Source organism: Dermacentor andersoni, chromosome 1 (genome assembly GCF_023375885.2).
Source record: "Dermacentor andersoni chromosome 1, qqDerAnde1_hic_scaffold, whole genome shotgun sequence".
In the NCBI taxonomy this organism is placed as follows: Eukaryota; Metazoa; Arthropoda; class Arachnida; order Ixodida; family Ixodidae; genus Dermacentor; species Dermacentor andersoni.
In genome coordinates this window covers 188640059-188666036 of record NC_092814.1, presented here as the reverse complement: position 1 = coordinate 188666036, position 25978 = coordinate 188640059, and the positions used below count along the sequence as shown (strand labels likewise).

The window sequence follows — 25978 nt, the reverse complement described above, 5'->3', positions numbered from 1 at the left end:
AACGAAATCGCTTTATTCAAAGTTTATCGTGGGTCAACCGAAGTGCACGCTAAAGGCCAAATTATCCAAAGCAAGTGGTTCTGGATCTTCACTTGAAGTGGGAAATTCACAAGAATGGTTGGTGCAGCATTAGCAGTGACCTATATCTTCGTTTGTATCAATTTAATGAGGCAAAGAAAGCTATGAAGGGAACTTCACACAGTACACACCCCGTTTCAACGGATTCACTTATGACATACATTTACATGGAAGAGACTATTCTTCTCACTTAATTGGTCTTCCTATATTATCAATGCAACCAATTCCACATTTAAGGGACCTGGCTACAACAGAGAAATTGTTGGGCAAATTTTGTCTAGATGGCGTAAATACAGGTAAACCTCGATATAACAAGGTTGGTAAAATCTGCAATTTGTTTCGTTATATCGAAATTTCGTTCTATAGAAATTCGACCCTTTATGCAAATAAGTACAGTTGCCGATTTATTTTTATTACACAGAAAGGGGCCGCAGAATTTTCCAAATTATTGGGCAATCGAAAAAAAAAAAAACTAATTTGAATGAGAAAACAATTAATTTTGACAAAATTTGGGAGTCCGCAACAAATGGTACAGTTTGTGGGGACTGCGTAGCCCATTACGTTGCAGCGCCATAGCGCAGCCTGTTTTGGGCATAGGAGCCGCAGCGCGGCGAGGTCGCTTTCGAACTTCGCGCGCGCGGTCTATCGCTTTCCCTCTCTCTCGTTCCTCCGAGGGCACCGAACGGCAGCGGGACCGTAAAACACTTGCTGCTGTCCGCCCCCGAATGGTCCAGGGGCTCACCCGATTGGTCTGTTTGGGTGGGAACCCGCGTTCCCTCTCTCCTGGCGACTCAAGTCGACAGAGGAGCGGCAACGCGGAGAGAAGCTCTCGGACAGCGAAACGGTGCGTACTGACTTCCGATTCTCCCGGTCATCCCTTTGGTTGGCCGGTCTCGCCGAAGGTCCTCGACCCGAGGTGGTTGCGTACCTATTCGCTGCTCCTGTTCTGAAGGCTACGCCAAAGAGACGCGGCTCACTTGACGTGCGCGGTCGCACTGCGCCGAGTCGCCCTCGGAGGCTACCCCGAGCTGAAAGAACGTTGCCCTGGTAGCACGGTCGTTGGGAGCCATCCTCCCGTATAGCGGCGTGCTACCGCGCGTTTGAGATACCGAGTGTCACCCCTTGACTTGCGGGAGCTTCGGCTCACGAGCCCCGCGCCGAAACGGGTGTATACAGATATCCTGAACGCCAATGTGGTCGTACAATAAACGCCTTCCTTGTACTCTGGGCCTTCTCCTTGCGGCGCTCTGTTTCGCTCCCAGAGGAGACCGAACGAGCATCCGCTTCGGGCACACGCTACACACGCGGCTGAGCTGATCGTCCCCCTCTGAGGGGCTCGGATCCTCGGACCCGCGCGGTGGTCTAGGTGACTCCCGGCGGAGCACCGCTATATAGGCGGAGACCACAAGTTCCATGCCACATACATCAGCGATATCTTCTTGGCGGTACAAATTAAGCGAAGCTAGCCATGCTTTCGTGTGCACTCCCCCCCTCTCCGGCTGATGGAATCGCCTGCAATGGGACGACGCTATCATGAAAAGCGCCGGCAGTGGGGAGCAAATCCTTCGTCTGCCTCATGCTCCAACGGGTCACCAAAACTCGAGATTACGCAACCTCCAATACTATATGCACGGTAAGACAGCTTACATGGCGCTACGCCGTCTCAGCACGCCCACTCTTCGCACACGCGGCAGATTACCTCTAAAGCAGGGTGCGCAGCTGCGTACACACTCAGCCACGCTTAGAAGCATGCGCCACGTGTATTAGTTTCTCAGTTATGCCCTAAAACATTCATTTTAAGAACAGTGCCAAAAAACACACGGACAAGGAAGAGCACAGGACCAGCGCTGACTGCGAACATCTTTATTAAAGCCCGCACAAATGTATACTGTTCGCAACTGGCTGAAAGAGAAGAGAGAAAGGAAGAAAGAGAAGGCGAGTCATCGTCAGTCAACTCCTGCTGCGCATGCTTCACAAACGTCATCCTCATTGTCATCATCATCAGCCTGGTTACGCCCACTGCAGGGCAGAGGCCCCTCCCATACTTCTCCAACTACCCCGGTCATGTACTAATTGCGGCCATGTTGTCCCTGCAAACTTCTTAATCTCATCCGCCCACCTAACTTTCTGCCGCCCCCTGCTACGCTTCCCTTCCCTTGGAATCCAGTCCGTAACCCTTTATGACCATCGGTTATCTTCCCTCCTCATTAAATGTCCTGCCCATGCCCATTTCTTTTTCTCGATTTCAACTAAGATGTCATCAACTCCCGTTTCTTCCCTCACCCAATCTGCTCTTTTCTTATCCCTTAACGTTACACCCATCATTCTGCTTTCCATAGCTCGTTGCGTCCCTAATTTAAGTAGAACCCTTTTCATAAGCCTCCAGGTTTCTGTTCTATACGTGAGTACTGGTATGACACAGCTGTTATACACTTTTCTCTTGAGGGATAATGGCAACCTGCTGTTCATGGTCTGAGAATGCCTGCCAAATGCACCCCAGCCCATTCTTATTCTTCTGATTATTTCAATCTCATGATCCGGATCCGCGGTGACTACCTGCCCTAAGTAGATGTATTTCCTTACCACTTCCAGTGCCTCGCTACCTACCGTAAACTGCTGTTCCCTTCCGAGACTGTTAAACATTTTAAACATTCACAAACATAAAACTATATAAATGTAAAATACATAAGAACACAATCGAAACTGATTACCTTCTAAAGAACTTAAGTTCCTTATCACAAAGAGGTATAGAAGAGACGCTTTTGCAAGTGGCTCCTAACTCACAAATTGAAAGGCCTCAAAGATTTCAATGCTGATCCTGTGCTCTTCCTTGTCCGTGTGTCTTTTTGCGCTGTTTAAAATGAATGACCCGTACCAACTAGCTCGCACCCGAACGCTTCTAAGCCGTAAAACAGTGATGGCACACCACTGATGTGGTGAAGTCTTTAGGTGGTGCAGCATTAGCAGTGACCTTGGTCTTCGTTTGCATCAATTTAAGGAGGCAAAAAAAAAACAGAAATCGATACGCGTGCACACTTATCCCCTCCTCCCTCCCCCCCCCCCCCCCCCCTCACTCCCTCGTGCGCTTGATCACATTACCGTGAGCTCGCTGCCCCTTCAAGTTAGCACACCTTCAACTTAAATTTAAAATTTAGCTTGTTTGCTTCATTTCCTTCTGACATCACAATTTCTGTACCTCCACCCCTGCTGCCTTGTATGGGAACTGAGTGAAGTAGGCAAGGCTGTTTTCGCGACTGCGTCGGTTCTACCCATTCTCTGCGTCCTCTCTCCCCTCCTATCTAGCTTTCCTCTGGACTTGCATGTTAGTACACAGAAAGGTAAGCGCTTCAATTTCTACAATGCTTTTGCAGGGGATCACTGATTACAGCTGTCAAGAGGCTAATAATGTGGCGACGTCCAGGGAGCTCCAGAGGGCATTGTGCTAAGTCGACACAGTGCAAAGGTCCACACAAGTTTCCCGCATTGCCTTTCTTCTCTGCCGCGCTCCTATTATGTATACACTCGCTCTTAACCATGCCCCCACCACAGTGTGCCAGACAGCGACAGCAGCAGCAACAGTGGGAAAGTCGATGGAAGAGGCAAAAAAAGCTTCGCCTTAAAATGTTAGTTACAATTGAAGCTTTACTTGATTAATCTCCAGATTAATCAATCAATACCGCAGCCCTAATCAGATGAAACCTGCAACTACAGTGATCTGTGAAAGTGTGTACACAAGGTTGCTTCCAAACACCCCCAAGTATGATTACAATACAGACACTGCTGTGTTTATGTCATGGACATAGGAATCACTGCAGATGTATTAGGCACAAATTACAAAGAAGAAATTGTGGCAAATGAAGAACCCTGACAAATATCCTCAATGTCAGAGACTCAAACCTACCTTTGCTTCAAATCAGGCTCAGCATAGTGCTTATGATATGCATAGGAACTTGTCATAAGACGCCAACAAACAATGATACAGAGGACAAAATAAGGGAAATTACTTGTACTTACTAAATGAATTAAATGATAAATTAATGGAAATGAAAGTGGATGAAGAAACAACTGGCCGCAGGTGTGGAACGATCCCACGTCTTCGCATTACCCATGCGATACTCTACCAATAGAGCTACCGCGGCGCCATTTTCCCATAGACTTTCTTGGATATTTATGTTTCCTACTAGAACCCTGGGAGTGTTAGCCAGCACCACCAATCACAAACCTTGGCGGCAGATGTGGAACATCTTTTCTGTCGCAGCCATCACGAGTACGTGATCTCTTTGGGTGAAGGTCAATAAACCCACACATGCTATCTGAAGGCATCAATGTTGCTGGATTCAAGACCCTCCTTATGTAATAAACGAGAAGGAAGGAGGTTAACGGAGGGGTCCGATTTTTATTTATCATATAAGAAGCCAACAAACATTGACACCATTTATCATTTCTTTCAGTTATTAAGTACAAGTATTTCCCCTGTGTTGTCCTTGGTGCCAATGTTTGTTGGCTTCTCGCATAGGAACTTGGGAAGATAAGACCTCTGGCATATGGAAGAAATGTTCAACAGCCACTACAAGTGTCTTTATTCGCTCCAAAATAAATGCTGTCAAGTTTTTACTATCAAGCACAGCTTTGTTTCAGTATATAGTATACATTTTATGAGCTCCGGCACTGTGCAAGTGCACTTGCAAGATTACTATGGCAGTATCACAAAATCTCCACTTTTAATAATGTACCACTTACAATAAAGTCCATTTCTCAAATGACTTCATTATAATGAAGGTACGCCACAAAACATTAACAGAACTATACCAGTTTATTTGTTAGGGTCACAAAGATGCAAACACAAAGATGCACACAATGTGAAGTCCGACTCCTGGGTCATTGGTAGGCAGCTTTGTTGACTGCTTTTACTTTGCTATCCATGCACTCGGCCATGAGTGGTGTTGGTATATTTTGCAAGTTCTCAACAGCTGCTCTCAAGCTCTGTTCGCTCTTTTCCTGTATCTGGCCAGCTCGACTTGTTTCTTCCTTTCTATGTTGCACTGTACCAGTTTCAGAATGCAATACCAACTCGCCCAATCCTCAACCCTAGTATAGCCATGAGGCCCCATTTACAACAAAAAATTGGAGGACACATGTCCAGGAACACGGCAGAAACAAAAAAAAATTCAATTACGTAGCACTCACAGCTTGCATTTTCAGTTACAAGCTTCGCCTTCAAGAGTGGAACGCCATAGCGTTATCGCACCCCGCTCACACCACCCACTAATTCGCTCGGCATGCTCTTGAGGCACACAAAGACACGTGGTGAGCACCAAGCAACGCAGCGTTCAGTGCAGCAACGAAATGCGCGCCTGAGCAAGCGGAACGAACCAAAGAACTCGGTGTCTCAGAGGGAGAAATGATCTACGCGAGCCAAACGTCGTGATCGGCACGGACAGCCGGGCCGCGACGCGCCATGAACGCGGACGCGATCATGGGGCTGACGCCTCGATGGGATCGTCCTCTAAAAACGGGCAAGTGGCGCGCCAGCTGTCGGGGCAGCGCCGTACATTGCAAGAAGGGGGTCTTCTGTGTTTGCCGCAAGATGGCTCTGCGTGTGCGCCAAGAGCAGAAGAAATGTAGCGGAAACGTACTTTGCTATGCGTTTAACTGCGACTTCTGTAATGTACATGCTCATAATTACCGATATACACCGCAGTATAACTTTCTACGGCACGTTTCTAAGGCAACACCGCATTCACTAGAGGTGCTTTTGTCTTGCTTTGAAGCATCAAACTCATGGCTGAGTGGTAGCGTCTCTGTCTCACACTCCGGAGACCCTGGTTCAATACCCACCCGGCCCATCTTGCAAGTTGTTTTTATTTATGAATTGCCTTCCACCATTTTTCACTCATGGCCAACGCTGCCGACGCCGACGACACCGGCTTTTCTGCGACACGAGCTCCTTAACGCTATCGCGTTAAAACCTGTGGGTGTTGCTGCCAAGTATTTAAATCTTGATTTTCTGCTATCCTCAACCTTCTTCAGCCTACTCCTGCCCTCATGTGATATTTGCAGTCACACAGTTGCTCCATACCATATGCAATGGTTGTTTGACAGATAAAGTTTAATGTCCAAAGAAATAGGCTGCTGCAGGGCGCAGGATTATTTTACCACCTGGGGTCTTTAAAGGGACACTAAAGGCAAATACTAAGCCGATGTGGACTGTTAAAATAGCCTTCCAGAAACTTCGCAGCTGTTGTTTCGTGCCAAGAAAGGAATTATTTTATGAGAAAAGTGCGTCTGAAATGTCCGAATACCTTTTGCGCAATTCAAATCACCCGCCCTCGAATGGGGTGTGGTGACATTACATATGCGATCACTGCCCTTTACTGCCATCGGCGAGTAAAATGACGCTCAACAGGCGGCGCTACAGTTTTCTGCTCAAAACGCAAACGTGCAGCCATGGAGAAAGCGAGCCAAGACAGTGTGTTGGGTTTGCCACTGCAGCTACTCTTGCTCAAGTGGCATGGATGGTTCAAGAATCCCGCGACGTCACATGGACATGGCATTTTCTGCTACTTGCAGTTTGTGCGTGTTTCACGAGCAAGCAAAACCAGTGCAGCACTACGCGATAACGAAACTACTGAAATGCAAAAGCGCGGGGGGTGCAGAGTGGAGAAAATGAAACCTTTAAACCGTCCCCATTGTTGTCAAGAGTAGCGTCATTCATTTTCTAAAAAAAAAAAATCTAATAGAACTCGACAAGTAGCATTTTCTTTCGCCTTATAATACAATACAATGTTCCTTTCATTATGAATGATTTAGTACTAGAGATAGAATTATAATGAAGAGTGCCTTTATCATCGGACTAGTACTTGAATGTCCCGGGGGAGTCTGTGTCCTGCATTTACCTCAATTTCTCTATTACTAAAGCTCTGTTCGCAATAACATTGACGCCTTTGATGTTCTCAAGCACTAATCTATCCCTTTAGCTTGACTTAATATTTGCCTTTAGTGTCCCTTTAAAGGGCCCCTCACCAGGTCTGGCCAATTTGAACTGACGAGCGCAGTGCACATAATGCATGCTAATGATCGTGCCTGCGAAGTATTATACCACTACGTACCGTGAAAAAAGCAGAAATTTCAAACCAAATGCCCTGCGCCCTTCTCCTAGCGGGCACCATGCTCCCAGCTGGAGAGTCAATGTCAAATGTGGAAGTGCACCTACGTAGTTCGCCATGCTAAGACATCACTCACAGTGGCACATGACTGAGAATTATTCAAGGCAACAGCAGTTATTTATTTGATCTGTTGCTTCAATAGATAAATTAAGCTTTAGAGAAATGATATAACCTACAAACCGAATGTCGGCATTTCGGTTGTACTTCCTACAGTAGCCAGAGAGATGTACTTCCGTTTCGTCTGCTTGTTCCCATGTTGTGCAATCGTGCACACAGAGAACGAAACTGTCATTTTCTAATGCGTGTCCCAGCGCGTAATCATGCTCTGTGATCCACTTGCATCTGCCTCAGTATTCGTGTAGCACTGACTTATACCACTAGTCAGGTGTTCTCGTGCACAGCATGCAAAATCGTGCACTACGCAAACTGAGACAAACGCAACAGCTTCCGCACGAGATCGTCAATGGAAGCGTATCGCGCAGCAAAAAAGTGAGAAAAAAAAAAGAAGGTGGGGCTCATGATGCATTCATCACTCAATCCTCAAGCTCTGGTATAGGAGAACGCAGGGCCGGAATTTCGCTTACGGAGGCTAGATGTGGGCAAGTGGAGAGAGAGCTTATGTTGGTGGTGACGCTTACCTCCTGAAATCATGGGTTCACAGAAGTTGAAATAGTTCTATCTCAGCCATTAATGAAACAATTTGTAAAATTCTTGCAGTAGAACACTCCCTATAGGGCACGTAACAATTTCCAGTGTATAACCAAATTTTGCTATGTGGCCTGGTCAAAGGCCCTTTAATATGTGCCCAAGGCAAGGCACATCAGTGTTCTTACAATATGCTTTCACCAAATTTTTCTATGTGGCTTGGTGAGGGGCCCTTTAATATCCGCCCAAGGCAAGGCACATCAGTGTTTTTACAATCTGCTTTCATTGGAATGTGCCCACAGTGGCAGCAAATCAAACCGTAGCCTCATGATCAGCCGTCGAATTCCATAGGCACTGATCCACCACAGGGCGTACTAAAACTTTCCAGAATAAATCTCCACTGCAAAGTAGAAAAAAACTCTGACATCTGCACACTACGTATAGTAACCATTGCAATTTGCAAAAATTGTACAACGAAATAATTCGCTGATTCTATTTTGGTTCAATGCCTTTTGCTCTTTGTGCTTGTGCTTTGTGCTTTTGCTACATTGTCACAATGACTCGCCAGCTGAGAGGGGCAAGTTGATAAGGAATAAAATTGAGCGAAAGTGATCATCCCCAGTGCAGATGCCCTCAAAGCTGAAAGATTCAACAATAAATAGTACATAACTTTTTCTTTTCTTTTTGTGAAGCAGCACACTTGGAGAAAAAAACGTTCACACAAACGTGAATGATGTACATACAGACGCTAAACTGCAACTATCCTCTGTCCTCATCATTCATGTTTGTCTGAACATCTTTTTTCCAGGTGTGCTGCTTCACCAAATTCATCATCATCATCATTATCAGCCTGTTTTATGTTCACTGCAGGACGAGACTTCTCCCTGCAATCTCCAATTACCCCTGTTCTGCGCCAACTGATTCCAACTAGCACCCGCAAATTTCCTAATTTCATCGCACCACCTAGTCTTCTGTCGCCCTCTACTGCGCTTCCCTTCTCTTGGTATCACCAAATTCATGGATCACTAACTAGTCCGTCATACCTATTAAGCAAGTACATAAAGACTATTGAAAACGTGCTGACCTATCGCAAAAATGTTGCACTATACACGGCCGAATGGTGGTCCATGGCACTGCTCTAAAACTTTGAGAAAAATTTTTAAACACTCAAATCCAATATGGGAAGTGTTTGTTTATTTACTGTATTTTTGTGCTTATGACCTGCACGAAAAATTTTAAAGATGTAACAGTAAAGTCGGGGTGTAGATTATATGCTGATTTCCCTTTAAAGAGGAGCTTCCCGGCAGCCTATGCCACGCTGCCGTGAACCCAACCTAGGAACCCAACCCTTTCCCCACACCTGCGTGTTTAAGCTTCCTTCTCCTCTCCTTCATGGTCACCAATTCTCTTTACAGGTCACCATTACGTGTTTAGTAGTTAGCAAAAAGTCCACGCAGTGATGCCTAACTCATACGTCACCCGTTCACATGGCGCTCGCTCAATCTGTGTGAAGCGCTTCCATATATGGCACAGTGCCAAATCACTGTTGGGATTTTCAGGTCAGTCGCGTTTGCTTCATCGCCATTGCCCGTGCGAGGGCTACTCCGTCCGCGCAGTCATCCTCTAGCTGTAAAGTGATTCAATTCACGTCACCTATCACGCTACTGATTCACCCGCAATCATGTCCATTGTGTGAATCCAGCTTTATCAGCATCACTGGAGAGAGGGGGGCAACAGAGCCGCTGGCAGAAGGTACAATGTGGACAAGTCGTGCAGCCATGAATGAAAACTGTTTTTGCAAATATTTTAGCATTGTTGTAAGCATTTATCTGCACGAGCTACATGCGGATTTCTTTTTCCCCTGGGCTGATGTAACTACGGGTGCGAGTCATACGCAGTGGCGGGTTATATGCAAAAAAAAAGTATTTACTTTTATATACAAAAGTAAAGCCACAGTTCTCTGCATCTGTAGTGTAAATCTCAAGTGATAAAAATGTTGACCTGCCATTTACTTTCTTTCCAAACTCCTATATAATGAATAATTGTCGAAGACACACACATGTTACATCCAGTCATTACTTTCAGCACTAAGAGATGCACTGTAGTGCATACTGCAAATAATGCTACAGTCACCGACCGACTTTCTGGACCTCGTGGAGACCGAAAAATAGTCCGAAATATCTAACAGTTCGAAAAACTCATTCACCAATAAAATAAAATTGATTAAGCTTAGAGTGGCTCAAAAAAATCAAATAGTAATGCCCTGCCTCATACTACGCTTGGAGGCGATCAGATTTGCTTGGATTTGTGCGAGAGTGACGTCATCAGTCGACAAAAGCGTCTATGGACTATGGACTACGTGAGAAAGGACTATGTGAGACGTATCATAAAGGAAACAACTCGATCGGTGGTTTGTGAAGGTGCTCTACAAAACTGCCTATCATACTTGGGGGTCCTCAGCCAATAATTAAAAAGTTGGGTAATTAAACTTAATTAGTGAGTTATGGGGAAAACAAAATATTGTCTGAGTTACTATAGGCTATTGCAAACAGTATGCGTTCAGTTCAATTTGCTTGCAACATGCCTTTCATTTTTTAATTCTTGGCTCAAATTATGTGGGACACCCTGTAAATAATTGAACCCATGACCTTGTGCTCAGCAGCAGAACATCATACCATCTGCATAGTTGCAGAGGGGAAAAAGGCAAACAAAACACCAAATAGCGAGTAGAGTTTGCAAGCTTTCTGAAACACAGACAAGCGGGCTGGCCTGGCAATTGAAATAATGCATGGTTCAAAATGACATCTGTAAGACGGCCAGACTAGCCCTTTCATAGACCAAACGAAATGTATATGGTACTTTTTTTTTGCATTTTACGAAGCCCTCAGTACCTACAAAGTCCTATTCAAAGGAAAAATGACATCGGAACAGTAAAGGTAATGACCACTCAGCCTAGGAAGACATTTGACAAGATGACTCCAGCACCACTGTACCTCTTCAAGTTCCACAAGTTGACAACGCCATCAGCAGAGCAAGAGGCCATGTTGAGTGCATTCTCCGACTGCAGGTAAGTTGACCGTGGGTGGAATGTAATGGCACCCACATTACAGTTGTGTCCTGGGCACAACAGCAGAAGGTTAAATATGCAGTACTCTCGGATCTCAGTCAGTAAACTTGCACACTGCATATTAAAATCATGCTTGGCATGTCATCATGCCACTTGGTGCCCTCCACAGGAGGGCTAATAAATGTAAAGAAGAAAAAAAATTATACAACTATAGCAGTCCACTGGGAAACATTGATATCCACACAGCCCATTACAAATTTGTCTTGCTTTTCTCTTTGAGTATTTCCTTGATGGCTTCCATGTTTTCAGTGCGAAGGTCACCCTTTGGAAAGTCCACATCAAAAGTCACCAACAAATATGGAAGTAAAGTTGCAAACTAGCAAGTGGACGAAGTCAAGACTGGGAGGAAAGGCAACGACCGACCCTGCAAGTGCCACGAGCCGCCAGTCTCTATGTGCAACAAAGTTCATCGAACCTTTTTAGTCCTACTGTGTCACAATTTACAACAAGTGCACCCTAGTTACCTGACTAACACGGCTACCCATACGGATAGAGGTACTGTGGACGATTAGGGCCTACAAAAGAACTAGAATCCCAACAAAAACGAAACCGCCTTTTGTGTTTAGACAACACAAATGAACAAAAAAAAGACTATGTAAACGAGCTGTCAGGCATTATAAAAAGGAAATCTGGTCTATTTATTGTTATCCAGTAGAGAAAGAAAGCAAAAGTTGGGATATTTGGCCATCCCTACAGGACCAAGTTGGGACTATCTCGTTAAATTCTGGACAGTTGGCAACCCTACATATAAGGTTCCTTTGTGGTTATTGTTTTCATAGTTTGGCAGGCCTTCCACAGAAAGGAGATACAGTCTATGCTCGTTACAACGGACCGTACAACAGACAATGGACCATATTTCAACTTGTTTGCTCTACCGATTTTATTAATGCAACCACGCTACAACGGACTATCGGCTACAGCGGACAAATTTAAGTCGATTTTTGTCAAAATCTGGCATATAAAACGTACTTTTGTCGTGTTGACACGGGCTGACAAAAGACTTGACCACGCCAATATCTGTGCACTTAAGCCACGTCAAGTTTAAATTGCGGCTTGCCATATAGGCGGTGTGTGGCCAAGCCCAGCCCCTAGCCAAGCCAGTCTGAGGGCATATTCATCACACGCAGTGTGTTATCGCTTGTTGATGCCATTTTATTTTTATGTTCCCATGCTAGTCAGTTGTGCCAGACCGCAAGTGCCGAGATAATGGCAAAAAAAAAGGAAGCAAATTTCACTGAGCGACAAGATTAAGATTGTGGATGCAGTTGCACATGGTGAAAAGCAGGCAGACATTGCATAAATGATCGGACTATCGAAGCAGAACGCGAGTTCAATTATGAACAACAAAGGCATCGCCGCCAATCAAGTGTCGGGGGAAATTAATCCTAAGTGCTTAAGCTCCATGAGGCCACATACCTGGATGTTGAGTCTGAACTTCTGATTTGGCAACGCCATGCCTGAGCTCACTATATTTCAGTGAACGGACTACTGTTAAGAAAGCGAGCGGAACAGCTAGCCGTGGTCCTTGGACATGATGGTGTCACTTTCAGCGACAGATGGCTGAACCATTTCAAGGTGAAGCATGGAGTAACATTCATGCAAGTCTGCGGTGAACGCAACACAACAGCATTCACTGTCTCAGTGTGAACGCCGTCTCAGAATGGAAGGCAAATGAGCTGCCAATGCTTCTTGCCAGGTATGAGGACAAGGTCATATTTAATGCAGACAAAAGTGGCATGTTTTATAAGGCGAAACCAAACAAAACGTACGTGATTTCCGGCAACCACAGTGGTAAGCACTCCAAGGAGCGTTCAACCACGTTTTGTTGCAACATGGACGGGACAGAAAAAGGAAACTGCCGTTTATCGGAAAATCATAACAGCCTCGTGCCTTGCGGCATTTAAAGAACATGCCAGTTGGCTGGACTGCCGACACAAAGGCACGGATGACAAAAGATGTCTTCAACACCTAGCTGCTGCAGTTCGATAAGCAAATGATCAAGCAGAAGAGGAAGGTGTTGCTTTCCTTTTTTTTTTTTTGGACAACTGCTCAAGCCACATGAAGAACCCAAGCTCGAAGCAATTCAGCTAGCTTACTTTCCCCCAAATGCGACATCAGTACTCCAGCCAATCGATCAAGGCTGCCTATCGTACGCACTTTGTCGAACGCCTGCTCTTCAACATGCAAAGCAGTCGGGAATCGAAAATAGATCTCACATTCCCAGCCTAAGTGTTGGCGAGCATGTCATCATCATCATCAGCCTGTTTTTATGTCCACTGCAGGACGAAGGCCTCTCCCTGCGATCTCAAATTACCCCTGTCCTGTGCCAACCAATTCCAACTAGCGCCCACGAATTTCCTAATTTTATCGCTCCACCTAGTCTTCTGCCATCCTCGACTGCATTTCCCTTCTCTTGGTACACATTCTGTCACCCTAATGGTTCAACGGTTATCTAACCTGCGCATTACATGACCTGCCCAGCTCCATTTTGTTCTCTTGATGTCAATTAGCATATCGTCTACAGTGGAATCTCGATGATACGATCATGACTAATACGAATTTCCAGATTAAATGAATTTTTCTGTGGTTCAGGCCGAGCCCCATTACTTTGCAACGCGCTTGAGAACGGTTGTTGCTAAGACACTGGAAATTCTAAAGTGTGCTTGGTGAAAGCCAGACGCTGCTGCTGTCTGCGCTCCGCTTCCCTGGCTTTGCTGTTCGGTGACATAGCCAGTTGCTGCTGCCGTCTGCGCTCCAATTCATTCGCTTTGGTGTTCGGCGATATCGCCTGTCGCTGCTGCCGCTTTCATTCTGCTTCCCTGCCTTTGGTACCCGGCTCTAATCAGTCGCTGTTGGCGTTTCCGTTCTTCCTCCCTTGCTTTCGCATCTGGTGACATGTTCAGTCGTCGCATGCGCATTCGCTCTTTGTTGTTCTGGTGTTCAGGGTTGGGGGAATCCGGCGTCCGCTGCCGCTTCCCTGAACCACTTGGCGCGGAATCACTGGGCTGCTTCGGAGCCATGTGTCTCACTCACTCGACTGCAACGAGACGTCTGTCGAAGGAGCGGTGGTGCAGCTGCCACCGCTGACGCATGGCTAACGCGCGCGAGCGCTCGCTCATTCTACCGCTGTGTGACGTCACGGTTGCTATGCGCAGCAGCGCCCCCCATCGGCGCACCGGTTGCTAAGGAGGGGAGGAGGTTGCGCCGCTGCGCGGAGGAGAGGCTACAGCTGGCACGATTCTAGCGCACGGACGGACGCGACTGTGAGCATGAGCCGAAGCTTTCGCCTTAATAAACGCCGCCCCAACGACTGCCACGAAAGAGAACAGCGCGCAGTCACGCGATTTCTCCCCTTCTCTTTCGGTGCGGAGACGCGGCGCCGGGCGCCGGACGGCGCGAAGTTTGAAGAGGTGGCGCTTTTGTTGCTTTTCCACGTGCCATCAGACGGAGTAGCTGCTGTGCTTCGGGCTGCGTTCTTTGTGTTAGACGTGGATGACAGCGAAGGTCCACCACCGGTGGCTGAAACGCTGCACGTGCTCGAATATCTGAGGTGTGCTATGGCCGCGGATGAAATCAGCGACGACACGTGCACGTGTTTTTATGGATTTGAACAGTCTGCTAAGTGACCTGACAAAGAAAAAGAGGCAGAATGACATTAAAGACTTGTTCTTCAAGAAATAAATGCTATTTACATCCGTGTGCCTGATTGAGTTCACCTCTGACTCTTTAGTTTAGCTAGTTTTAATTGTTTCGATGATACGAATTTCGGCTAATACGAATATTTTTCGTGACCCCGTGAGATTCGTATCATCGAGATTCCACTGTATACCCATTTACTCTCTGATCGAAACCGCTCTCTTTCTGTCTCTTAATGTTATGCCTAGCAATCTTCGTTCCATTGCTCTTTGCACGGTCCTTAACTTGTTCTTAACCTTCTTTGTCAGTCTCCAAGTCTCTGCCCCATATGTCAGCACTGGTAAAATGCACTGATTGTACACCTTCCTTTTCATTGATAATGGTAAGCTTCCAGTAAGGAGCTGGCAATGTCTGCCATATGCGATCCAACCCATTGTTATTCTTCTGTGATTTCCTGATCAGGGCTCCTTGTGATTAATTGACCTAGGTAAACGTACTCCTTCACAGACTCTAGAGGCTGACTTGCGATCCTGAACTCTTGTTCCCTTGCCAGGTTATTTATCTTTGTCTTCTGCATATTAATCTTCAGCCCCACTCTTACACTCTCCCTGTTAAGGTCCTCAATCATTTGTTGTAACTCGTCTGCATTGTTGCTGAATAGAACAATGTCATCGGCAAACCGAAGGTTGCCGAGATATTCACCGTCGATCTTTACTCCCGAGCCTTCCTAGTTTAATAGCTTGAATACTTCCAAGCACGCAGTGAATAGCATTGGGGAGATTGTGTCTCCCTGTCTGACCCCTTTCTTTATAGGTACCTTCCTACTTTTTTTGTGCAGAATTAAGGTAGCTGTGGAACCTCTGTAGATATTTTCCAAGGTATTTACATAAGTGGTCTGTACTTGATTACATAAAGCCACTATGACTGTTGGTATCTCTGCTGAATCAAATGCCTTTTCGTAATCTATGAAAGCCATATAGAGAGGCTTATTATACTCTGCAGCTTTCTCGATAACCTGATTAATTACATGGATGTGATCCATTGTAGAGTATCCCTTCATGAAGCCAGCCTGTTCCCTTGGTTGACTAAAAACCTGTGTTGCCCTCATTCTATTGGAGATTATTTTCGTAAATATTTTATATACTACTGGGAGTAAGCTAATGGGCCTATAATTTTTCAATTCTTTAACATCTCCCTTTTTGTGGATTAGTATAATGTTTGCATTCTTACAGTTTTCTGGGACCCTTGCAGTTGACGGACACTTTGTATAAAGGGCTGCCAGTTTTCCAAGCATTACGTCTCCTCCATCTTTGATTAAACAGACTGTTATTCCATCTTCTCCTGCCACTCTTCCTCGTTTCATGTCTTGCAAGGCCCTTCTGACCTCATCGCTAGTTACAGGAGGAGTTTCTGCATCCTGTTCATTACTGTTTCGAATTGAGGTATCCTGACTCCTCTGGGTACTGTACAGGTCAGTATAGAATTCTTCCGCTGCTTTTACTATATCTTTGAGATTGCTGATGATATTACCCTGCTTATCTTTTAGTGCATACATCTTGGTGTGTCCTATGCTACTGTGTGTCCTGTAAATGGCAACAGATGAAAACTGATGTCAAAAACTGCTCCAGGAAGGCTGGTTTTCAGAGAAATAATGAGAATGCCTGCGAGGAGTCATCCGTCCTAGATGAACCATCGGACTCAGTAGCGTGACCTCAGGTCAGGGAGGCATTCGGAGCAGAGAGCTCTTCTGAGCCCCGGGCCATTCAGGTCTAGCCGGGTACGAAGTGTTTCACGACGCTGCCCAAGAAATCATTCACCAGGCATATAACCTATCAACGGGTTAGCGACCCCCCGAACAACCCACAGCCCAGCAGGCTGAAGACGAGGCAGTCGTCTCCTGGCACAGCCACGCGAAAGACAGAATGGTTACATATGGTGAAATTCTCATGCATTACCGTAAGGCAAGATTGAAGTACCCACCTCCTGACAAGTCACTCAATAAGTCTGAGTCGACAACATGGCGATTATTACAGACACGCACTTTGCCCACACCGTTGCTGTACAGTCACATCTACCCAGATGTTTACGCTCCACAATCCAAAGCATGCAGGGTGGCTAAAGCCAACCTCAACCACCTTATCTGGGCATGTCCCGCAGCCACACACACCATAAAACACAGCACCGACCCTACATTTCAAATCGCTATGCCCGAGCTGTTGGAGGCTGTGCTGTTCAGTGCATGCCCGGAGAACCAACTCTCGGCAGTCCAGCTGGGCGAAGAAGCCGCCAAAGACTCAATGTCTGGCCATCGCCTGAGGAAGGGGAACTCCAGTGAGGCTCGTCTCCCAGCCCCCGCCCACCTTGACCGCAGCAAGGACATGTAATAAAGTTTCTTTCTCTCTCTCTCCGACTTTGTCACATTTGACAGCGGCGTTGTTGACAATGAGCAACTGACGGACGAGGAGGTGAGAGCCATGATCGAAAGCTGTTCTGAGCTGTCATCAGACAACAACAGCAAGCAAGAAAATGAGCCACATGCAGTCAGGCCAACTTCACAGGAAGTGATTGACCACATTGAAGAAGTGAAAGAATACTCTTAGCAGCAGCAAGACTGCTGTTCCATTCAAGTATTGACTGACTGAAATGCAGCGCGAAGTGACTGCATCCTCCCTGAAAGGCGCCACCAATCTCACGTCGCAAAGCTCTTTTCGAGCTAATTGTGAATATATATATATATATTTTTTTTTTAACTTTAAACATTCGTCACTCACTCTTTGCAATAACACTGTTAGAGATTTGCGACCAAAGTTTCGGAAGTGAGACATTCCGGTGCTCCAACACCTTGTCCTGGTGTATTCCACTGGCAAATTAAAATAAGTGATTATTGTGAGAGGTGCGTTGGTACGAATATGTTAGAGCTAATTCAGATTCATAGCATAGGTAAGGGCAGGGGCGCTATTGGAGATCGTTATCGGAGATTGTTATTCGAAGCACGCATTCAGTTTCGCCACGCGCGATTGGCCTAGGCCAATCGCGCACTCCGAACAACGATCTCCGATCGTGCCCCAGCAGTGCTCTGCACATAACTTTTTCTGCCAAGCATATGAAAAGTCAGATGCATGCCTTCGTGAATGCTTCTCTTTTTTTTTATCTGACAATGTTTCGTGGCATTCCAGCAGTAGTTGAAACATACAGAGACTGTTTGACAATCTTTTTGCATTTTGGCGGTGGCTTCCAGTTTCGGATACTATTACGATTTAGTATATTATGGACTTCAGATAAAACGGACATTTTTTGTCAGATTATCATGGTCTGTTATAATGAGAGTTGACTGTATACAGGCTGAATATCATGACTGAAGCTAGTCGTAGACACTGGTCACAAAGTCCTGCGGCTGTGCAAGAGTCTCAAACAAAAAACAAGTTGGACTGACACATTGCATGGCCTCCAAGTAAAAGCAAAGCAGGGAACACTTGTTCAGTTGGCAGGATATCACAAAATGTTTCATGTGTCAATCACTAACTATAAGGTGCATCGCCATGTAAACATGATAAGCAAGCCTCAAGCACAATAAGATTATGGGGGTTTACGTGCCAAAACCACAATCCAATTATGAGGCACACCATAGTGAGGGACTCTGGAAATTTGAACCACCTGGGGTTCTTTAATGTGCACCTAAATCTAAGTACACGGTAGTTTTCATCTTTCGCCCCATCGAAACGCAGTCGCCGTGGCCTCAAACACAATGACTTTCGCCCTAGTAAAACAGTAGTCCTGAATACTGCTAAATTTATTATTGCTAAACAGCCATTATTTCACATCTACTAATGCATTCCTGAACAAACCCTGTCCAGGCATAGCTCTAACTATACCTCTTACACCCTGCAGCAGGAAAACTCTACACTAACTACTACAGCCAAGTACAGTAGGGACTGCTTTTAAGACAAAATCTGTGATGAAGTGGAGAGTTCAGGAACTCTTGTTTCCTATATATTCAGTGCACATAACTTGAGCTCAACTTCTGCTAAAATGGACATATTAGCAAGATATTTTACATATACAGTAGAACCTCATTGATATGATCCCGTTTTGTACAATTACCCAGCGCCAACATTCACAAACAAGAGTGCAAAAAATGACCCATTACAGTTACGCTTCTCTTTTACCGGTAAATAGGCTCCCGGAAAATGCAACCTTTCAGCACCAACATTCAGTACATATATTGTCAAACTGTGATTGCCTGATACATTTTCCAGTTACTAGATGCCGTGTAAACAAGAAAAGGTGTGAGGCACGCGCGATCGAGAGCAGTAGGCAGCCGCAATGGCAGCTTCCCTGCAGTACTCGCCCAACCATGTCAGGTGAAAATGCTGCCACGCACTCGGTTTCCTGTTTTGGTACCAGCAAATCTCCTCAGGGGGTCGTCGCACTTCTCCATTCACAGTTATCGCTGCAAACCCATTGCAATGAGAATCTTCACCAGCAACTGTTTCATCACGTATGTAGTATAGGAAGCGTACCACACGCTTTTAATAGGCGATAACCCTAACACACCGTTGTTGCCTGCTGCAGGTGCCACAAAGTGATTATGTTTTGCTCTGCCTGCATTGCCCGCCAGCTCAATTTCTTTTCAGTTTCCAATCGCCGTCTTAAACGACGAGCATCTTGGGTCGCTCAGGCTCTATGAGCTCAACGCGTGTCAGCGTTTCATGCTGCAACAACTCTCACTCAATGGGCACGCCAAAATCCTGCCAAATGCACCGCCCAAATAAGCTGCTGACCCAAGCCGAATTCAAGGAGCGCAAACATAAGCTTGCTGAAGCTGCAAAAATGATAATGCACACCTCAGGTAGCTTGGGTCCCACCAGAGCGGGGTGCATCATCATCTCGTGCTGACCCTTCACACTTCGCATTGCATGAATCTGAGTTGAGTCTGTCGAATTTTTTTGCGACTTTGGATCATACGTTTTCCTGGTTAACACGTTTTTGCTTGCATTTTATTCAAGAACGAATTAACGAGGTTCTATTGTATATTGAAGCTCACCGCATGCCAAGTTTATAAGACTAATGTTGCCATGTACGATGCCCAGAAAAAAAATTCACTTGTAGAAAAGAACACGTAGTGCTTCGGCTATATGTATTACATTATTGTGCTGCTTCAAGAATGTGAAATGCCTCCTGGTCCAATATATGCATTCCACAACAAAGTGTGGATAACACTATCTTTTTAGTGACTGGCTCTGAGTGTGGAATGCCGAACAGGAGATGTTTTCAAAAAACTGAGTTGTTCTTCTTGTAGACAAGGGGTTTCCATAATGGGATTTCAGTGTTCCACAATTGGGCAAAACGATTCCAACCGCAAACCCCACCACTACCGCAAGCCTTATCTGCACTTGTGTCCTCGTGGAAAGACCATGGCGGCAGCGGTGTGCAAGGCTCATCGCCGTGTAATCCGCAGGTCCGTGCTGAATGGGTAACTCGTTATCGCAGGGTTACACACGAGTGAGAATTTACTCAGATGTTCTGCAAGCTGAAAGCCACTTCCAAATGTGACAGCAGCAGCGTAGATGACTCATTGTTGACATATGATGAATGATCAAAAACGGTGCACTGGTGGCAGCACGGAACATAGTACAGGCTGGTTCGCTTTCGCACTGCATCCATTTTTACCTCACCTTGAATAAAAAGCACGACAAGCACTTCAACCTGATGCTGTCACTGCAGCCTCACTGCCGGATCGTGATTGTTAGCGTTGTGATCAGTATATCAAAAACAATTCCGCAGCCCATGTGACTGGTGACATTTGTGTGCAAACAATAAGTCAAATTCTGTGTGCTCGACATGGCCTTGGAGAAACAAATCAGTTAATTCCTGCTTTTCAATATCTCAGGAAACTGTCCGACACATGCAGAGTTTTCAGATAAGCTTCCAATAGGCATATTTAATATTTTGAATTACCGTATTTACTCTAATCTAGGCCGTCCCCTATTCTAGCTGACCCCAAAAAAGGGAGGACAGCGTTCACAAAATGAAAACCGCATTTATTCAATATGAGCATGCCGAGCTCATCTTACGTCATCATCGCTATCATCGCTGTTGTGGTCTGATAAATGCCATCCTCATGGCAGCGCACGTAAAAAGCATCTCCCGTTGCCCCCTCCAGCGACTGACGCTTTTCTCACTGATGCCGAAGTACCGCCTGGCTTGAACGTTTCACGGTGCCTCTGCGGCTAGCACAACTTTAGTTTGAAAGCAGCACTATAGTGTCATCGCCTGTTTGGTGCCATTACGATAACACCATGCTGCATGCTGATACGACACAGGTCAAAATGATGACGTCGCTCACGTACTTCAGTTGGCTACTGGTACGGCTGGTAGCGGCTGTGATAATGACTTGTTTAAATGGCACTAGCTGGTGCATTTTTTTAAATCCTCAAATCTAAGCCAACCCTAGAGTATATGATTATATATATGATTCGGTATATGATTATTTGAAAAAAAAAAAAAAAATTATCAGCCTAGATTTGAATAAATACGGCATCAATACATCATACTACAACCCCTTCGAGTCTGACTGATCCAAGAGCGACTGTATATGCAATATCATTTATGGCATTCTTTTCTCAAACTTGCACATGAAATTCAGTTTCAGGAAGCACATCTTAAGCCTGATAAAAACAATTAACCTGTGCACACAGCAATGCCTCCTATTTTCAACATATCTTGTTCGGCAATGAATAGATCGAAGACATCATACAGCTGACAAATAACTACAAGGTGGTCATCTTGGCAAAACCCTCCCTAGGAAAATGGTGTACTAAGGAAAAGATTATGTTTCAGCCTTATATAGAAATAAAAATGGTGCTGTATTTTCAAAAAGTACACTGGGCACTAATGGATTATGCCAACCACAAAAACACTGCCATGTCTTCAGATGGCTGCCAACAACATAAAGTTGGTTTCATCTGTATAGATGGCCTTCTTTTTAACCCTTTCAGGGTCAATGACGTAAATATACGGCCACGCGAACGAGTCCAAAATGATCGATGCTGTTCATTTACGGCGCCGTCTGTACATTTAAAATGTGCGCCAATTTCCTAACTTTTTCTTTTCTGTCATGTACTGCTACTATGTGGGAATAAAGGCAATTTTTTTCGCGCACCTACCTCTCAGTTTTCGTTGCATAGTTTGTTTTAGAGCTAGTTTGCGCCTGCGCGTCTATATACTACCGCTTGTGCATTGGCGCTCGCGCGGGTGCGCAGCGGTTTTGGTTTTGTTCCGTTGATGATTTCGCCTTCTTGTGCTTGCAAAACTGATGGCTATCTCGTTACTAATCGCTCAAAGGGCGTCCGCTTGTTTCTCGCTCGTTTAGTGCTCACAGGGGTGCGCATAGGAAGGATGCCACTGTGCATGTGTTTCTGTTTCTTTTCTTTTCTTTTTTTTTTTAGGGCTCGCGAAAACTAATTGCCTCTGGTTGGTGATAAGATGAAGATTAGTGGGAGTTTGTCACACGTTTTGTTTTGTGATGGGCACACAACCACACAGGTTGTTTTAGTGTGCACACCTACACAGTTCGATTACACTATGGACATACATATTAGTGCAAGAGCAGGAACATTTGAGAATTGCGAAATATTCTCGTGTGTGCATTTTCAAAGCCTTGAACTATGTGTATAACAATGCCTCAAATTTTTAGTGTATACGTTTATTTCCTTTTTTATTGTTTTCATGGATGAATACATATAGAGCAACGCAAAATATTTTTTTCTCACTTTACAGTCACCCTAGATTACGGTAAATTTTTACCGAAATAGGTCCCCAAGAAGAATTAGAATCTGCAATAAAAAAAATCGACCCTGGGCGGTCGCATATGGCGAAAAAAATTAACCTTGAAAGGGTTAAACATTGTGCATCATAGTTAGGAACGTCCTGGACATGTATTCAACATATAAAATGCGGCAGAAAGAGATGCCAAAAAAACATAAAAACGAAACAGATGGAATTATTCTGAATGATACAACAAAAATAACAGAAAAAATCAAGTTACTACCTCTTAACGTCCTGATGGGGTTGCACTCTGGGATCGACCACAGCTTGCACAGCCCACTCCTTTAATGAATAAATACGACATTGTTGTATGTATTGCGGCACAAATAGTCTGTATGGCTACACTAGCAACATTGAAGCCAATTTTCACATCAACCATATAGTGCAGAATATAGGTCGAGGTTTTTTCCTAAAAATATTTCTAAAAGCACATTGAGCATACTTGTATGCCTGCCCTTGGCACAACCTGAATAGTCGTCTGGCAACATGTGGGAGCTGCAGACCTTTTGGCATCCGCACCGTTATCGCCTCCATGTTGACCAACGCAGCCTACACAGTTGGACCGATGCCATCTTTCCTTTTTGTGTAGCAATCGTTCCTGGTGTTGTTAATTTTGTGACAACTCACAAAATAAGTACTGGTACTCAACGTCAGTTCACCACGGCGTTTAAAAAGAAAGTGATCGAAGATGCTAAGTGGAAGGAAACATGTCCACTTAGCGGCACTTTGCCATCTTAGAAAAAGACGTCCGGTACTGGCGAACGCAAGAAGTCAAGCTGTCTGCCTGCAATGCGCAGAAGACATCCTTTCGCGGGTGCAGCGCGGTGCACCCCAAGCTCGAAGACAAGGTGGCGGATTTCATATGCAAGCATCATGCCAGATCCTTGGCAGCGACAGCGAAACCCGTCCGCATCAAAGCTATCGAGCGCGCCCATGAATCCATACTGTCCAAGGAGCAATTCAAAGGTTCCATTTACTGGCTTCGTTGCTTCATGCAACGCAACGGATTCGCACTTCGTCTGCGCACATCAATCTGCCAGAAGCTGCCAGAAGCATACAAGGACAAGCTGGTCGAATTTGAGCGCTATGTTATCTGTCTCCGGCAACAGCATGGCTACATGCTGGGACAGATTGGCAACGCTGATGAAATGCCAGTTTGGTTCGATATGCCATCGTCCACCACAGTGTGCGAACGTGGCGCGAAGGAAGTCAAGCTTCTTTCAATGGGGAACAAGAACTCGTGCTTCATGGTGATGCTCGCGTGCATTGCAGACAGCAGAAAGCTGCCCCCATATACAGTTAAACCTGGATGTAACGAACCTATATGTAACGAATTCCTGGATTTAACGAAGTTTTTGAATTCCCCAATGCTGCCCCCATTGAAGCCCATGTATTTTCGACCTTGATGTAACGAACGCGTTGCGGCGGTTAGCCTTGATGTAACGAACTCCCAAAGCTGATCAGTCATTACTTTTAGCACTTTTAAGGAAAATTCGGCCGAAGAAATGCTCTAGATTATTGAATATTAATGCTGTAAGGAGCCAGCAGCTACGCGCACGCCAGGGATTGCCGCGACCGAGCAAAGTTAGCGATGATGATGATGATGGCGGCAACTAGCGCCGCTCCGTGCCTAACGTAGCAGTCTTTTCAGGCTTTGCTTGTCTAGCGTGGCACCAGGTGGCATTGGTATCGGCAGCTGATTTTTCTTGCAGAATTATTTTGTTTCGTATGGATTTGAGGACAAGCATTCTTATTTTGTGATTTTCATTTGTTTCAACGGCTTATACACACTTATGTGTAAGAATTCACTTGAAAAGCAACGCTGATAGCCGGTTCTTTCATTGCCAAGGCGCCGGAAGGGAGAGGGGGAGGGACGATGACGAACGATATCCGTCACTTTTTTTTCTTTCTCTATGGGTGCGTTGCATTCGCCATCTTGAGTGTTGTCCTGCGTTCTGCACGTGTGCGTGTGTCAACTGTGCTCTGGTACTGGTTTGTCTGACTTGTTTTGGAGGTGCTAGGCCTGCCTGTCGGCGTGTAGTCGTGCGTCTCCGCTTCTAACTGCGTCGTCGGTTGGTCGTGATGAGTTCTACTGCCAGAAAACGAAAAGTTCTGTCTTTTGAAGACAAACTCGCAATTTTAAATGCAGTCTCCGCGGGCGAGAAGAAGAAGGACGTTGCCACCCGTTTCAGCATTCCAGCGAGCACACTATCAACGATTTTGAGTGCGGAACACAGCATCAGAAACGCAGTGGAGTCGGGAACAAGCTCGAAGAAAAAAAGACTGAAGCTGTCCACATACACTGATGTGGACAAGGCAGTGTTCACGTGGTTTTTGGACACGCGAGCCAGAAATGTACCCATAAGCGGCGCGATCTTGCAACAGAAGGCAAAGGATTTTGCGTGTATCTTGGGTCATGACGATTTCAAGGCAAGCAACGGGTGGCTGCAGGGATTTAAGAGCCGGCACGGTGTCGTCGGAAGAGTAATCAGCGGCGAATCTGCCTCCGCAGACAGCGATGCTGCTGCTTCGTGGGTGGCTGACAAGCTGCCTGGAATCCTGAGTCGCTTCGAGGCGGCTGATGTCTACAATGCCGACGAGACAGCTCTATTTTATCAAATGCTTCCGGGCCGCACGCTAGCGTTAAAAGGCGATGACTGCCGCGGTGGAAAGCAGAGCAAGCTCCGCATAACGATTCTGCTGTGTGCCAACCTCGACGGCACAGACAAGCGAGTCCCGCTAGTTGTCGGCAAAAGTGCCCGTCCCAGGTGTTTTAAGGGAACGAAGCGTATGCCCGTGAAGTATGTGGCGAATTCCAAAGCGTGGATGACTCGGCCAATATTTTCTGAGTGGTTAAAGGAATTTAACCAGGACGTCAAGCGGCAAGGCCGTCAAGTTTGTCTACTGCTGGACAATTGCTCGGCGCACCACGTCGAGGGCCTGCAGCTGTCGAACATCGAACTGCATTACTTCCCGGCCAACTGCACGTCCCTAATACAACCCCTGGACAAAGGGGTCATTAACAGTTTTAAATGCTGTTACCGGCGCCGACTAATCCTGAAAATACTTCTCGACATCCGTCTGGAACGGGAGATGAAGATCGACATTTATCAAGCAGTCGAGATGCTTGCTGCCTCCTGGCAAGAGGTCAGGGCAGAAGTTATCGCGAATTGCTTTTTAAAGGCCGGAATAGCCAAAAACGCACGGGCTGGTGCCGACGAGGAGGAGGAAGACCTTTCTACTCCGTCCAATGTGGCCGAAGCGTGGAACGAGCTATGTACTAACGGTGGTGTACCCGACGACGTTGAACTGACTGACTTTTTGTTTGCCGACAACGCCGCCGTGACTACAGAAAAAATGTCTGATGCAGCAGTAGCTGAAAGCGTGCAAAATCCGGATGGCGGTGATGATGGTGCTTGTGAGGCAGATCCGTGTGACGTGCCTACTGCAAAAGAGGTGATGAACGCAATGGACGTTATGCGCCGTTTCGTCGGCTCGC

At 45.8% G+C, this 25978-nt stretch overlaps 1 protein-coding gene across 9 annotated transcripts in view; it reads right to left on the bottom strand.

Moving 5' to 3' along the window:
• The window catches only part of U4-U6-60K (U4-U6 small nuclear riboprotein factor 60K), a 107952-nt gene that overhangs the window by 52095 nt on the left and 29879 nt on the right, over positions 1 to 25978 (bottom strand). For all 9 annotated transcript variants that reach the window (XR_011894945.1, XR_008609031.2, XR_008609030.2 and 6 more), the window contains exons 8-9: positions 22703 to 22761; positions 10883 to 11006 (exon numbers count right to left, since the gene is read on the bottom strand). Coding sequence is in view for 2 of the 9 variants with exons in the window: in XM_055062893.2 (XP_054918868.1) it covers positions 10883 to 11006; positions 22703 to 22761 (183 nt within the window). In the remaining 7 variants the exon portion in view is untranslated. The remainder of the gene's footprint in view (positions 1 to 10882; positions 11007 to 22702; positions 22762 to 25978) is intronic.